The sequence below is a fragment of the Ambystoma mexicanum genome, chromosome 6p (assembly GCF_040938575.1).
Source record: "Ambystoma mexicanum isolate Mex_15411 chromosome 6p, UKY_AmexF1_1, whole genome shotgun sequence".
NCBI classification, from domain to species: domain Eukaryota; kingdom Metazoa; phylum Chordata; class Amphibia; order Caudata; family Ambystomatidae; genus Ambystoma; species Ambystoma mexicanum.
Window position 1 is genome coordinate 1,088,933,822 of NC_090935.1, and position 16,241 is coordinate 1,088,950,062.

General features: G+C 48.1%; 1 protein-coding gene across 2 annotated transcripts in view; it reads right to left on the minus strand.

Annotated features, from left to right (window-relative positions):
* The window catches only part of HABP4 (hyaluronan binding protein 4), a 119,307-nt gene that overhangs the window by 85,099 nt on the left and 17,967 nt on the right, over positions 1 to 16,241 (minus strand). Inside the window, exon 2 of one of the 2 annotated variants that reach the window (XM_069625690.1) lies at positions 5,536 to 5,689. In XM_069625690.1, the coding sequence (XP_069481791.1) occupies positions 5,536 to 5,689 (154 nt within the window). The remainder of the gene's footprint in view (positions 1 to 5,535; positions 5,690 to 16,241) is intronic. The other variant, XM_069625691.1, reaches the window with a different exon arrangement.

A 16,241-nucleotide genomic window follows, 5' to 3' on the forward strand; every position in this document is an offset into this window, starting at 1 on the left:
CACTATATTTAATATCTATGTGTATCGTCTTATTCCCATAGCACCTCCCTGTGGGCGCTTTGAAACAGAATTTACTTGCTGTATAAGCGCCTAACAAGTCAATAAATATACAGCAATAGCTTCACAAGTGCACAATTTTTTAAAAATCACTACAAGATTAGGAGTGGGTAGTTTGCTTTTCCTGGTATTACGAATCCCTGTTTGAACACGCCCCCTGTAATAAAAAAAGGAAGGGAAAAGACAGTTAGTAAAACAGTGTATAGGAAATACAATCTAAAGAGGTGCCGAGATCAGGACTAGCCAAAAAAAAAAAAAAAAGCTGTGTTAACCCTGGCAAAGGAGTACACCATACAACTTCCAAGTTGCACTGATCAAGAGAAGAGTAGTGAAAACCTGGCAGAAGAGTACACCAGGTATCCTAATAAGAGCCAAGTTGTGGAGGATAGGAGCACACGATATCCTTTCGGCATCCTGCTCGGTTCCCCTGACAGAAGCCCACTAGGGAATGCACGAGGGTCGCAGCTTCCCTCCACGTTAGAACGTGTGCAGCTTTTCCAGCACATAGGATCACTACCTTGACAACGGACGCAGGAATCCCCAACCCATCCTTGAGGCAGTTGGAGAACAGGTGAGAGATACGCTGTGTTATAACACCGCGATTTTGAGAGAGTCTTAGATAAATAGAATCATTCATCTTTGCTGTGCTTCTTGTAGATTTCTACCCCATATTTCTGCCGTGCATCCACCGGAGTGTATGTACGGCTTAAGCACTAGAATAAAAGGGCATGTAGCGCATGGGATTCATACACCATTCTCATTAGTGCGGAGTCTGCAAGAATGATTCAATTATCATGTTTTACTATTTTTCACATCTCACAAATGACTTTGCGCAAAGGGTATATTAGTGCAATGTGTTAATCACCATTAACTTCTACAGACCGCGAGCACGTTTTGCTGATACGAGTCATCTGGTCATAGGGTTGCCGTGGTGTAATACAGCCGCAAGCAGTTTTGAGAAGCGCATTTTAGGAATAGAAGATGGTTCCACTTTTAGCTGGAAAGACTCCGAATTTTGATTCCTGAGCTTGTGTATCTCATATTTAAAGTGCTCTTCACTGATATACATTTACATGCTCTATTTTCAGCAGGGTCTTTCGTCTGAAAGGATAATTACCCATTTTTGTGAACACAGTACTATCTTCACGTACTCAAAATTAAGATACGCTTATGATTTGGCAAACTATGTCTTGAGTTATTTAGACACAGTGATGCTTACTTTAGCAATATATGATTAGAAGGAATACTAGATACCCATTACTAGGATATGGGAATAGAAACTAGAGGCGTTAACCCTATACAGATCACTTTCCTTGATGCTATAATAGGCATTGTACTCCTCTCACACCAGTGGATGCTCTAGCAATTTTTTCTAATTTCTTTGATTGAAAGTGTCTAACCTAGTGATTCCAATATCAGCTTGTGCTTTTCTTAATCTCCAAGTACTGACTTTTAAGGCAATATTCTTAAAGCCTTCTCATTTACAGCGTCAGCTGTTTACTTTGAACTTTATATGCATTGAATAAATTGTTCACAGAAGCCGTTTACTTTGGACTCTGTATCTGCATTGATGAAATTCTTACATTTTTTATCAAATAACCAGTGTGTTTGACATTAACAATTTATGAAAGTTACGATCATCTTCAATAAGAGTATGGTTAACAGTCTCAGGACAGAATATTAAGTGTGCAGGGGACAGGAGGGTTCCCATTTTTGGACCCTCTTCTCTACATGTGTTGGTGGTCCTGTGCCAGGTCCACTTTTCCTCCCCCGCACCTTAAATATTGTGAACAACTATTTACAGACAGAAAATGTCAATATAAGATTTGAGCGCTCCAACAATTTCCTTTCAGAAGGAGAGCAGAGTTGAAGATGACAGGTTTTTGGCCTCACAGGATTGTGGGGGCAGAGGGGGGTAGAGAGGCCAAAGGGTAGGAGGAAAAGAGGGGACAGGTGTCCAACGAGGAGGATCTGTTTTACTGGCATGGAGAGTGAGATTGTTTGCTGAACTGTTTGCTGAACACAATGCCTAAATGGCAGTCAGGGATGAGAGAGTAAAGTTAGAAGGAAGTTTGAAGGAAAGCGGTGCGTCATCAGCATAACACTGGGGGGAAAAAAAAAAAAATCATATGATCAGATAGCAAGGTAATCAGACAACCTCATGGTGAAATGGCAAGGTGTGGGAATCAAAATGTGCCCATCCAGGTAATGTTTTCCATCAAGTGGAGCAGTTTTACTCAAAGCCTAAAGTCACCTTCACGCTAGCCACAAGACTAACAAGAGAAGCACCTCAGACATTGCAAGGTACATTGGAGGTTCGCTGTTGCCAAGGCAGAGCCCATCATTCCGTCGGGCTTCGGCTTCAGGCTGGGAGAAAAGTAAAGCTCAAAACCAATAGAAGCCAACAAAATGTATTGCATGCAGGTTTTACCAAACAGCCACCCATCACATTTGAAGGTGCTTTTACAGGGCTTGCAAAAACTCCACCCACTTTCATAGGCAAGGAGATTTTATTAAGGGTGAGGATAATTTGAATGTTCCTCATCCTTCATGATGAATATAGCCATGTAGGAAGTAGTTTGCCATTCACAGACACCAAATGTCTGTTACAGTGAATAGCAAATAGGCATTCACTGTACGACTCAGCGTATATTAGCCAAATGCAGCATAGCCATGAGCTGGAAAGCTCGCACGAGACCATCGGCACATATCTGGTGGCAGGATCTCAAGAAATGGGTGGAGTGTCAAGAGACGGCGGGGGAAGGGAGGGGAAGATGAGAATGAAACACTGGTCGCCTGGAGACAATAGCTGCAATATTTATATCTGACCGCAACAGTCCAGAGAGAGAACTGTGGGAGAGGACTAATGGAGAGAAAGTAAGGAGAAGGAGGGATATGGGTTGTAGGCTGGGGGAGCGGGGAGTTATGGGAGAACTGAAACTGTACAAGTTTTGTAAAACGTGTTATTGTGCAGTACGGTTATACCTTGGAAATATCAATATGTAGACATTCACTATATGCAGCAGCATTCCTCCAAATATGACGTTTATAAAATGGTGAAGTGTTAACAAGTATAATTTATTGTACTTTCATGAAGGGTGGGAACATTGAGTGTAGGTAAACTAATTAGAACTAAAGGTCTACCGAAGTTAGTTGAAAAGCACGAGACAAATGATAAGGTGCACTGTAAAAATGAAGATGTGAAGAAAAAGCTCAGTCCAAGCTGGTTTCCAGGGATCCTTAGGATACCACTTTAAGTGAATCCAGTCATTTGACTCAATCGTGGGGGGGGGGGGGGGGGGTTCAGAAAAAGTGAGGGGACGGAAAACATTGAAATACATTAGACACATGTAATAGTGTAAATGAGATTTACAGATTGCTTCCGTCTGTCTTATGCCATAAAAGCCCACTATATGGCACGTAACAGCAAAACAATGCAATACATTTACAATGACATTGAAGGTGGATTCAATTAAAAGGCTTTTTTCCCAGCTCTGCCATGGTTAGTCATTAAAGAGACCAATTATTTGAAGATAAATGGTAAGTGCCTTGAAGCAATTTTAACAGGCCAGCATCAATAGTACAAGACCAGCTGGGAGTGTATGGAGGTGCAAGGAATCGCCTGCTCCCGTTTAAATGTTGGGCTGCTTCATAGAAGTTGACGTTAGAACACTTGGTTACATGAAAACAAAGTGTAAAGCACAGCTCTTCACTATGGACTAGTATTTCAGCGAATTGAGCTAGTCAGTTATTGTTGGGCAAGTTATAGAACCAAATATTAATTCACAAAGAGCTCAAAACTGGTGATTGATTGCTGTTGCAAGCGGTTTATATAAAGCAGCTGTTTGATGGTACCCTCGGCTTAAGTTCCCTAGCCACTTCCCATCAGTGAAACCTGTGCAGATGAAGGGTTCGAAATTGTTTTGAGCCATTTAGATCCTGCTTTCCCCATAGGAGTCTTGTTAGCTTGACCAGCCATTTCTGACGGCCCCAACTGGTGCAAACAAGACTTGTAATATGAACTCAGAGAGGGTGTATAAAAGGTTAAAGGACAGAACTATAAGACAAAGCATAAAAATCGAGCAAGTTGCACGCTATGCTATTCCGGTTTCTCAAGCTACAATTGTTTAAAATTCGGTATTTGGACCATTTCTTTTCAATTACATTTACCTCTATGCAGGGACCGAAAATTATTAAAACACCAACTGCCCTGACATAAGTGTTCAGAGCATTCCCGTTTAGCAAATACTTCCCTTCAAAGGGGACGAGGGCCCGGGGAGGAGGGAGGGGAGCATTTGGTGCCACAGAAGAAACCCATCAGAGAATCAGATGTGTAGGACAGTACACCACTGCTGGTTCCCCATAGGCAACTCCTGCCTACACAGGGATGCCTCAACAGGAGAACTCTTGCTCATCAAATCTCCTGCAAGGTCTGTGGCAGGCACAGTGCACTGGTTACATGCCTTTATACCGAAATATTTTATAAATACTGAACATATTGAATATTTTATAACGAACTTTTATAGAGAAAGCACTTTGGGGGTCCACCCAAAACCCGTTTCCCGCCCCATAAAACCTACCCAAACCAATATTTAACCCACCCCCAAATGCTTTCTCTATACAAATGTGTTCATATTCTTTATGAACTTAGATAAGAATGCATACAAAGTGCACTGCCATTTAGGAGTGAAGAGTCTAGGTCTACATTAAGTCCTCTGTATTCAGGCAAACCAGGGTTTGGCTTTAGATCTGCCTACAAAACCCGGTGGTCCGAAAAATGTGCTACAATATATTCAGGGTTCGAAATTGACTGGAGCTGGGAGCTACTAGCTCCTGCTTGTAGCCAAGAGCCCAGCTAGCTTGTCAACAACATCATCTACTTTAGGCTCCCCAGTCCAACGGATGCGAACAAATTCACCCATGTAAATGTAACTGCATTCGGACAATATGGACAACAATTCTATGTTTGCATCTTGTGCAAGTTCCATTTGTGGAACGCCATGCACTAGCTCCCAGTGGTAGCTCCTGGTTAATGCTCGATACCCAGGAGGAGCCGATTTTAGATCCTGCTCATCCAATCTTATCGATCCGTGCAATATCTAACTTTTTGGACCGCATTTACAAATCAGTGCAATGCTAGTTTTATTCACAGGTATGCTCCAGAGTTTTGAAACCCCATTAGGCGAATCAACTATAGGCAAAAATATTGTTACGTGTGTTGGGCATGGTTGGAAATAATAGGCAAATAACCTACATACTTTACACTGAGCCATACAGTTACATTAAATGCAGGATATTTACATCCGTATAAACACAAATCTTAAGACAATCATGTTTCTGCTAGACAAAGGGCTGAACAATTAAAAGGAAACCTATGCCACAAGCAGTCATGACACCAAGCAGGAGTACGCCAAGATCAAGTAAACATGCAGTTTAACATTTCCTATAAACCAAATTTAAACTGCTAAAAGTACATACTTTTCTACTGCAAACTCCACTGGTCCTTCCATTTCATTGGGTCGAAATTCCCTGAATGCAGTTCTTCTTTCAGCCCTTTCAACTTTGATCTCCGTTCCCCAGTTTTCATTCTGTCCATCCCACTCTGGCCTTTTAGGTGCTTGCTTCTGGCCTGCTGTGAAGTACGAATTGCATATAATCAAAACAAACCATTGCATGTTTTAAAACGGTGGTACAGAGCCAAAAACAACCCCAAGAATCCACACAAGCGGAGCCAACCTTGACACATACTAGAAAAATGTGCAATTGTTATACTAGTCTTCAGTCCAAGTAATTACAAATCCTTTCAGTATCAAACAAATGTAGGTTGGGTTTGTTTTTCGCCACAAAAAACGCACACATTGCTGATCCGACTTTTCATAATGGGGCAGGACCAAGCATACGACCCCACCACAAATACTTAGACGCTGGGGTTTAGGGCCCATCAAATTAGGACTACCATGTACAGCAAACACATCTCTTCTAAAAGTGGGTTCTGGGTAGAGGTTACTTGCGCCCTTAAAATCAGAACAGTAAGGTTATATTTTCACTGCAAAGCACCTAGCTAGCACATTTTAACGTACAGTGAACAAATAGACCAGCCTGGCAAATTGGGTGTACAATATGTACTTGGTCTAGGGGGTTAAGTTTACAAGGATCTTGAAAACGTGCAAATAATTAACATGTACACCAGAGTAGGCAACACCACAAAGGTAGGTGGCCGTGTTCCACGTACAAACCCAGGTTCCACACTCGATGTTTTATCCCTCAATTCCTTAATGGTTCAGAAGCTCTGGAAATGGAGATGTTTTTCCTTAATTGCTGGAGCATGAAGATTATAAAAAAAAAATTAAGCCCAGAAGCATGTTCCTGATCCTTTGATTTGTTAAAGGGGACGGAAGGCTGGTCAGCTCAATGACGTTGTGCCTGGCTAGTACGGTCCTGTGAGTGAACAGTCCATACGCAGATTGCTGTGCCCTGGATGTAAGGTTTACGGGAAACGGCAACCTATTTGGTCATGGACTGTTACATGACATCTCCATGTACTGTGTTTTCTTAAACTGTACAGTCAACCAAGCACTGCATTGTTCCATGCTTCACTTGACAATATAATGAAGCAAACAAATACCTTAGCGGGTAGGTCCCAGCGCACCGATAGCTGGATTTGTCTGTCAGCGTCGACTCAGACGGCTCTTGAACATTCCTACTTCATTGCTAACATACACGAAAGTAGTCATGCAGTTCCGCAAATTAGGTTAGCGGGTGTTGTAGTTTGGCCTATCCCAACTTCTGTACTTGAATGCTTCAAATTGCACACTTTAGATCCCGTCTTTGCACTACGACAGGGATCAAAATCTACACTAGGGGGTTAGACTAGTAAGAAATTGGAAGCCAGGTGCGTGTAGAACATTGATGGGGCAATTGACTACGCCTTGTTAGACTAACTTCAAATTTTACCCCCTGTAAACGAGCCTCCCGTTTCTAAATTCTCGCATTTATCACTGTTCAATAAAGAAAGATTTGGGATAACATTTAGGCTGAGGAGACTAAGATAATGTACAGAAAAACGTTCAGGGAAGGTTAACAAGATCTATATGAAATGATCACATTTCATCAATGTCCCGTTTGCCACTGTCCCACTTGCTATTTTGCATGCTGCCATTTTCTGTAATATTGTTGAAGGAAACGAATACTCAACATTGTTTGGAAATGATTTAATTTCATGTTACGACAGGAAGAATTGGTGGCATTTTATGGTGAAGAATGACGTTTCCAATTTGAATTTATTCCAGACTTAAAAGGATTAGCTCAAGCTTCCTTAAAGGCACACATTTAACTAGTTCTCCTTGGAAATGGTGAATTGTTTATGCTTATATCGATTTTGTGATCATTGCTTTAACTTTCACAATCATTTTTGTAGATTAATATTCCTAAATCTAATTACACACATTTGTCAGTTGACAAAATGGTTACTTCCCTAAAAGGTTCTCTAGGCTGGACTACAACAGCCTCTTCCTAAATCTGCGGTCCTCTACTCTTTGCCATCTGCAACTCATCCAGAACAGAACTGCGAGACTTGTCCTTGGCCTCAAGCCCAGGGATCGCCGCTCCCAGTGGCTGTGAGGAACAAGTTCAAATCCCTCTGCATGGTCCACAAGGTTTTCTGGGGCCTGGGTCCAAAATACCTTCAACGCTCTTCCTAAATTTCTTCCCTCGAGCTCTTCGCTCATCCGCCTCCAACTCCCTCAGGGTCAGTCGCTTCTCCAAGCAACAAGTTGGCGGAAGATCCATCTTCGGCTGGGGCTTCCCTCTGGCACAGCCTCCCTGAAATTTTACGAGAACCATCTCCGGAAGCACCTCAAAACCTCTTTGCGTCTGCCTTCTCCTCTCACCTGCTGATCGCCTCTGCACTGGTGACCTGGCCACCCTCTGAGTCCAGGTCCCTCCCCCGCCAGTCACACTCCTGCACTGCCCACCTAGCATCCCCTGCACAAGACTTTTCTGTATCCCTTCAGTCCCACCTCCAGCACTTGACACCCGATGTCTGCACTCACCTTTACACTTGCCACCTGATGGCCGTTACTTTACTTATTTTATTCCCATGTACTGCCCCCCTCCCCCCACACTTCCCCCCCCCCCCCCCCCCCTTTCCCCCATGCACTGGCGATCGCGATCTGAATGACACCGGGCCTAGTAGGATCGTTGTCTGTGCTCCTTTGTTCCCCCTCCGTTGCATAGTTGTGCCTTGAAATACGTGTATAGGCGCTTTATAAATGCCACATCATATATATGATGATTGTTGCTTGAGTAAACCGCCCTTCTAACTTAAATTTGAATATCCCACAGAGTGCATATGGTCTACTCACTATTATTTGATTTAGTAACATCATGCGTTTCATTGTAGGCAAGAAATTTTTTTTACAGTTTACAGCGAATACTTTCGGCTAGGGATTCTATTGCACCTTACAGGTGAAATATTTGAGGCCTAAACAGTTGCTACTTCGTTTTCTGAAATACTTAATTCAGAAACCACGCTAGTGGCAATTATTGGTGCACTGCACTACCACAATTCAGAGGCTTTAAACATGCATTCAGCTAATATTTCTAAGGTAAAACACGCATTCGAGGGCTTTAGAATATGCCCATCATGTAAGGAACAAGTTACTTACCTCCAACTGTTCTCCAGCATGGGTCTGGCATGGATTCCCATGCTCATGAATATCCCCCGTCGTCAGGCTGGGAATCCTCGGTAAAGAAAAAACTGTTTCTGATCTGTAGTAGTAACCAATCACTGGTCTCTGCGTCATACTGACCACAGCCAATGACTGCCCTCTCCCTAAGCCCCGCCTCTGGCAGCTATCCTCAGATTTGGTAGCACCTGAAGTGGCAGTATGACCAAGTGAAGAGCTGCAGAGGGGTAGGAGGGAGGGTTCGCATGTGAATCCATGCCAGACCCATGCTGGAGAACAAACGTTACAGGTAAGTAATTTGTTCCTTCTCCAGCATGGGGTCTGGCATGGATTCACATGCTCATGAATAAGAGAATAGCAGTACACACATGCACAAATACGGGAGGTGGCAACAGGCTCAACATTAAGCAATACAACAACTCAACATTAAGCGTCTCTTACCTCCTCACCATGCTCACCTTAGGCGAACAAGTTGCGCAGCACTGCTTGGCCGACCCTGGACTCCTCCCTGGAATCCCGGTCAACGCAGTAGAATCTCGTGAAGGTGTGCGTCGACCTCCATGTAGCAGCCCTGCAGATGTCCAGCGGGGCACACCAGATAGGAACGCCGTGGTAGCTGCAATCGCTCTGGTGGAATGGGCTCGGACGGCGGGCAGCGGTCGGTTTGCCAACCGATGACAGTACATGATACAGCCGGAGAGCCATCTGGAAATGGAAGCCTTTGAGAGAGCCTTCCCCTGATTGACAGGTCCAAAGTTCACAAAAAGTTGTGACGTCTTCCGAAAGCTCTTCGTGCGGTCCACGTAGAACTTCAGCGCTCTAGCCACATCCAGCAAGTGCAAAGTCCTCTGCCGGCGGCGAAGGGAAGAACACAGGCAACACCAAGGGTTCGTTGAGGTGGAAGTCCGACGGCACCTTGGGCATGAAGGAGGGTTGCGTCCTGAGCACTACCCTCGTGCCGTGAAAAATCAAGCACGGGGGCTTGCAGGAAAGGGCCTGGATCTCTCCCACTCGTCGTGCAGAGGTGATGGCCACAAGGAACGCTGTTTTCCATGACAAGAACTTCAACGAAGCTGAGTGCAGAGGCTCGAACGGAGGTCCCATGAGCTTGGTCAGCACCACGTTGAGCTCCCACGCCGGGGCCGGCGCCTTCACCAGCGGGAACAATCTGAACCGTCCCTTCATGCATTCCTTCACCAGACGATGAGACCACAAGGACGTCCGTCCCGTGGTTCTGGTATATCAGGAGATCGCAGCAAGATGAATCTTGATGGAAGCGTGCGCATGTCTAGCGTCAGTAGGTACGGCAGTACGCGGAGCCGTAATCCATAGAGGGTTAATCTTCTGTGCGTGGCACCAGACAGAGAACCTCTTACATTTGTGTTGTAGCATTTAAGAGTTGAGGACGCCCTGGCCTTTGCAAGAACCTCTCTGCAGTCGGCCGGTATGGCAGGAGCCAGGCCTGCAAGTTCAGCGACTTCGGGTCGTGATGGAGGATGGCGCCTCCTTCCCTGTAGAGAAGATCCGCATCCACTGGCAGCTTGATTGATGGGGATGCTGACAAGTCCAGAAGGTCCGGGAACCATATCTGCCTCGGCTACGCGGGTGCGACGAGTATCATCCTGCACCGTGACCTCTTGAGCTGGATCAGTAACGGTAAAGGAGGGAACGCGTACAGGAATAGGCCCTCCCAGGGGAACAAGAAAGCATCGCCCATGCTCCTCGGCTGGGGAAACCTGCTGGCGAGCCTCCGGCACTTGGAGTTCGTCACCGTCGCGAACAGATCAATCTGGGGTGTGCCCCACCGTCGGAAGAGGCGGTCCACTAGATCCTGTCGTAGTTCCCACTCGTGGCACGAGCGCAGCTCTCTGTTGAGCGAGTCGGCGATGGTGTTTTTTATTCCTGCCAGATGAAATGGCACCAGAAACATCCCTTGGGCGACGGCCCAATGCCACAGATCCTGCGCCTCCTTGGACAGGGCTGGGGATCTGGTACCGCCCTGCTTCCTGATGTAGAACATGGTGGTTGTGTCGTCGGTGAAGATCCTCACCACCTTGCCCTTGAGGGACGGAAGGACCGACCCAAGACACTGCACGGAGTTCCAGGACGTTGATATGGAGGGATTTCTCCGTCGGAAGCCAAAGGCCTCTCACGTGCAGATTTTCGGGGTGCGCTCCCCACCCTTCCAGGGAGGCATCCGTGGTCACGGTCTTCTGGTGGCCCGGGGACTGGAAGTCCATGCCCGCTGTCAGATGCGCGCAGGTGTCTCACCACCGGATCGCTCGCCGGAAACTCTCGTCGAGTGTGATCCTGCCCTCGAAGCTGCCCGTCTGGACCCAGCGAGCGTCCAGGAACTCCTGCAACGGGTGCATCCGAAGCCTGCACAGGCGGATGAGATAAATGCAAGAAGACATCATTCCGAGGAGGGATTTGATGGACCTCACCTTGACCGCGTCCGCAACCAGCATCCGCTGCACCTTGCCCAAGATGGCCCTCGTTCTTTCCTCCGACAGCGAGGCCAGAAGCGCCACTGCGTCGAGTTGCGCTCCCAGAAACAGTGCGCCTTGCGCGGGCACCAGGTGGGACTTGGCGTAGTTTATGGAGAATCCCAGGTCCGTGAGTAGTTGGACGGTCCTCGCCGTGTGTTCCGCAGCGAGCTCCCTTGTCTTTGCTCGGATGAGCCAGTCGTCCAGGTAGGGGTAGACGTGGATCCCCTCCAGGCGCAGCCGTGCCGCCACCAGTGCGAGGCACTTGGTGACCACCCTGGGTGCCGATCTCAATCCGAAGGGAAGTCTCTGAACTGGTAGTGCCGCCCTTGGACCACGAATCTGAGAAACTTTCGGTGTCCCTTTAGGATGGGGATATGGAAGTAGGCATCCTCCAAATCCAATGACAACAGGAAATCGCCCTCCTCCAGCTGACCCAGGACGTGCTGAGGGCGACCATCCGGAACTTCTGCGCCTTGATGAATTTGTTCAGTCGTCGTAGGTCCAGGATGGGACGCCATCCTCCTGTCTTCTTCACGAGGAAGTATCTGGAGTAAACTTCGAGCCCCGAAGCCTCTTTGGGACGTGCTCGATGGCGCCTTTGAGCATCGCCTCTACCTCCAAGAGAAGTTGACGGACGTGATGTTCCTTCCTGGCCATGGGGGGGGGCGCGGGCACTTCTTTAGAAACTCTAGCGCGTGACCCTGGGCCAGGGCGTCCAGCACCCAATGGTCGGTGGAGATGGACTCCCACACGCCGATGAAGTTTGCCAGCCGGCCTCCCACCGGGGTGCTTCAGTGGGGGCCCGACACCATGGCCGGTTCAGTCCTGCTTCGACGAGGCTTTGCCACCTTGTCCTCCCTGGCGACGACGGCGGGGTCCACCCGACTCGCCTCGTCCCCTGTAGTCTTCTTGTGACGACGAACAGGCCGCTTGACGGTAGGTGGAATATCCGTCACCGGAACCTTTGGAGGCACTCTGCTTGCCTCCGGTGCTCCAAAAGGGCGGCCGTCGTTGCTGGAGAACACCAAGAGCCCGGGCCGTCTCCGTGTCTGCCTTCATGGCTTGCAGGGAATCGTCCACTGTTTTCCCAAACAGGTTGTTCCCGTCTAACGGCATGTCCAAACCTCTGGTCTGGACGTCCTGCCGGAAGTCCGTTGCCTTGAGCCATCCACGGCACACGCCGTTGCCCAACTGGCGAAAACCAGTATCAGCGATGTCCGTTGCTACTGTAATGGCGTGGTCCGACGCCACTTCCCCTTCCTGCAAGATCTCCAGGGCCTCAGCACTCTTGTCGTCCGGTGGGGGGGGGGGGTTTGTTTACGTGGAGGCCGATGGGGGCCCCCCCCCCCGCTTGCTCCCTGGCTGCCGCGGAGACAACCGGGTCCGGGGGTCGGCTGTGCCCGAAAGCACAAGGGGGCCACGTCCCGCACCTGGTACCTCTTCCCGTACCGATCCCTTCTCGCAGGCGTTGTGGATGGGTTCTTGAGGGAGAGACCCTCATCCCAGATATCATCTAGTAGAGGTACAGCGAGGACCGTCTTCCTCTTGGTCTCGCGCCGTTGATAAAGGAATCCTTCCTTCTCTTCCAGGCAGAGCTGGAAAAGCTCTGATGCCATGGTGATCATGGCATAAAACGATCCAATCTCGTCGGGCGGGGGAAGCCCGGGGAGGTGGTGACGGAGGATCCTCACCGTAAACCTCGTGGTCTGTACCCGTTGCGGCCGTGTCCGTCCCCGTGTCATCCCCCCGGGTCGTGGACAGGGAGGAGGGCTGAGACGGGTGCGATGGTTGAAAAGGAGGTGGAGGATGAATCCTTCTCTTAGGAGGAGGGCTCCCAGAAGGGCCCAGCTCCGGGTCCCCAGTCGGGAGTAGTTCCTCCGTCAGTGGTAACGGCAATCTCGTCCTCATCTCCGAGCATAAGGACTGTATATCCAACAAAATGGCAGCCGAGTTGTCTTGCGGCACTGGTTGAGGGGGTGCCGACGGGCGGACAGGAACCTCGTCGGGGTCCCTCCCGACGGGCTGGTCTCCCTCCACGCCAATGCCGTGGCTTAAGACTTCGATCAGCTCCTCGGGTTGAGGCCGAATCCACGATGGCCTCCTGCCCACCCTTCTTCTCCGTCGGAGGTTTCACGGGGGTCCTGTCGATGGGCTTGAAAGAGGACTCCCTCTGCGGTGGCAGGGAGACTCTGGGCCCCGAGGTCGCCTCCACTGGTGTAGCCTCCTCAGGCTGAGCCAGGGCCACTGCGACTGTCTCGATAGAGGCCCTGGCCGGGTGGATCAAGACTTCGCCACCTTAGGTGCGCGCACCGCCTTCTCCTTAGGAGGGGGGGCCTCGCTCCCCCTCTGAATTGGCCTTCAAGCTTGACCGGGGCCTCTCCAGAAGCTTCGCCGGGTGCTCGGACTTCCCCTTACCCGAGCCAGAGCGTTGGCTCGTGGTTGATGGCACCGGGGAGGCTGCGCCCTGCCTGGCAACCGAAGAGCCCGACCGTTCGGCACTCCCGGTGCCCGTGGTGCTTGAACTTCTGTTGGCCCCCGTTGCCGGGCGCCCTCAAAGGTCTTAGAAGACCGCTCAGACTGCTTTTTCTCACCCGACAGGCTCTTCCCTTCCAGCCATTTAGCGAGATGCAGATGGCGGTCCTTTATGGTCCGCTCCGACATGGTCCCGCAAAACGCACAGTCGTTCTCCACGTGCGTCTTGTCCTCATGCAGGCAGTAGAGGCAAAGGGAGTGTTCGTCCTCCTTGAAGACATTCTGAAGCTGGCATGCAGGGCAGACCCTGAACAGCTTCCCGGGCGTCGAGCTTCCCTTTCCTGGGCCATGTCCGAGATGGGCCTGAGAAAGTTCGGGAGTCCAAAGCGTGGCTCGACGAAATCTTCACCCATAGGGGCGTGTCAGGTTTCCTTCCCCTATTCAGGCTATTTTCCCTTATTCAAGTTTCCTTCTCATTATTTCTCTTTATTAATCCTTTTTAGATTAGCCTTATGTGGGTGGGAAGTTTTCTATTGTAGTTGGTTTGGCCTTAACTTATTGATTCAGAATCCTGGTTCTGACCCAAGGCAAAAATGGAGTCTCACAGTGACAGCTCTGATTGGTTAGAAGACACTGCAGAACAACAATGAACATTCTAAACTGTCACTCTGTGCCTTTCATCATCTAAACCCCAGCTGAGAGGACGCGTTTAGTGGCTGCTCCTGCTTTAGACTTGGGCCTGGTGGATTTTATCCTTCAGGCGTTAGCAGTTGAGCGGCTACTTTCTTGGGGGTTTCTGGAGAAGCTATCAGTTGTCAGGAATTCGTTTTTGAAGACAGGAAACTCTGAAGATCCTTATGAATTCGCTCTGGAGATAAGTGACTGTTTGTACTGCAGCTCTTTTCATCTTAATGACATATTCGTAAAAAGTTATCTTTGTACTTGTACTATTGAACTCCCCGAGCTATTTGAAAATACACGTACTATTTGTAATCTGAAAATATCGTTGTACCTTTGCGCGTGCGAGTGTATTGAACTGCGCGTGTTTTCCAGCGCGGGTGCTCCTTAGCGCGAGAATCTGTTCGTCGCGTGAGAACTAAAGGGCGCGTGTGTTTTCCAGCGTGGGTGCTCCTAGCGTGAGATTCATTCGTCGCGAGAGAACTTTAAAGCGTGTTTCCAGCGCGTGTGCTTCCTGACGCGAGCGATAATCTGATTGCCGCGTGAGAATTTCATAGCGCGTGTGTTTTCAAGCGCGTGTGCTTCAGCACTAGAACTCAATTGCGCGTGTGGTTTCTTGCGAGTGTCTTTTTAAACGATGTATTCGATCGCGAGTGAACTCATTGCGCGTGGATTATAAGGTGCGTGTGAATAGGCGCGGTAGTTCATCAACAAGGAAATTTTTTAGCGCGTGTTTTTTTTGCGTGTGTTCTCGTTTGCGCGTGAATTCTACTTTACGTGGTTAGGCAAGCGCGTGTGTTTTCTGCGCGTGGATTTTGCTTTCCATGCGTGTGTTCAATGCAGGAAGTTTTCAACGTGAACTTCATCTGTATGGAAATAACCCGCGTGTGAGTTTAACACGTGTTTCTTCAAGAATTCACAAACTCAATTGAATTGTAAATAGATTGAAAAAACAAAAGAAAAGTTTGAAAGAAAAGAAAAAAATAAGACAATTTAACTGGACATCAGGTGCATTTTGGAAAAGAGACAAAGAACTAAACTTTCCAGATTTGCCCAAAGTAAGAAGTTGCTGTGAATTTCAAGAGTCTCAAGAGATTTTCAGCTTCTTTACAAGCTTCTCTAAGAAATTTCAAGAGAAGAGCCAGGTAGGATTCTTAATTATTAGTTAAGGATTTAAAGTCTTTCCCATTCCTAAGGTTAAGTAAGTAAATACAATTCCTTTATCTGCTTTTCTTCTATCCTCTGCAGGTTCAGCTCTGGTTAGCCTTGACACAGTCTGCATGGTGTTTTGTTATCCACTTCCCCCTTTCCCTTTGGGGTGTAGTTTACAGAGCTGAATTGAAATCTAGTTCTGGGAATTACATTTCAGGGGGATCGTTGGGGGGGGGTTCAGCAGCTTCCGCGGACACAGGACCTCTCAGCCTGACAGGGCGTAGAAGAATCCAACACGGGTCCCCGTTGAACGGCTATAGAAACGGTGGAGCTTGAGGCTCTTTGACCGAAAAAAAAGAGCAAATTTTCCTATGAAAAAAGCACAAAAACGCACTAAAGCTCGAGAGCAATAGCACGAGGATCCCAACACTTGAACGTGCGGTAAAAATCTGAGGATGGCTGCCAGAGGCGGGGCTTAGGAAGAGGGCAGTCATTGGCTGTGGTCAGTATGACGCAGAAATCAGTGATTGGTTACTACTACGAAAGTCAGCTCAGAAACGAAACTGATACTGAGTTTTTTCTTTACCGAGGATTCCCAGCCTGACGACAGGGAATATTCATGAGTATGTGAATCCATGCCAGACCCCAAAGGAATGCAAGATCTGTTCGATTAATTCCCACTGTGAAGAAAAATATCAATTTGCTC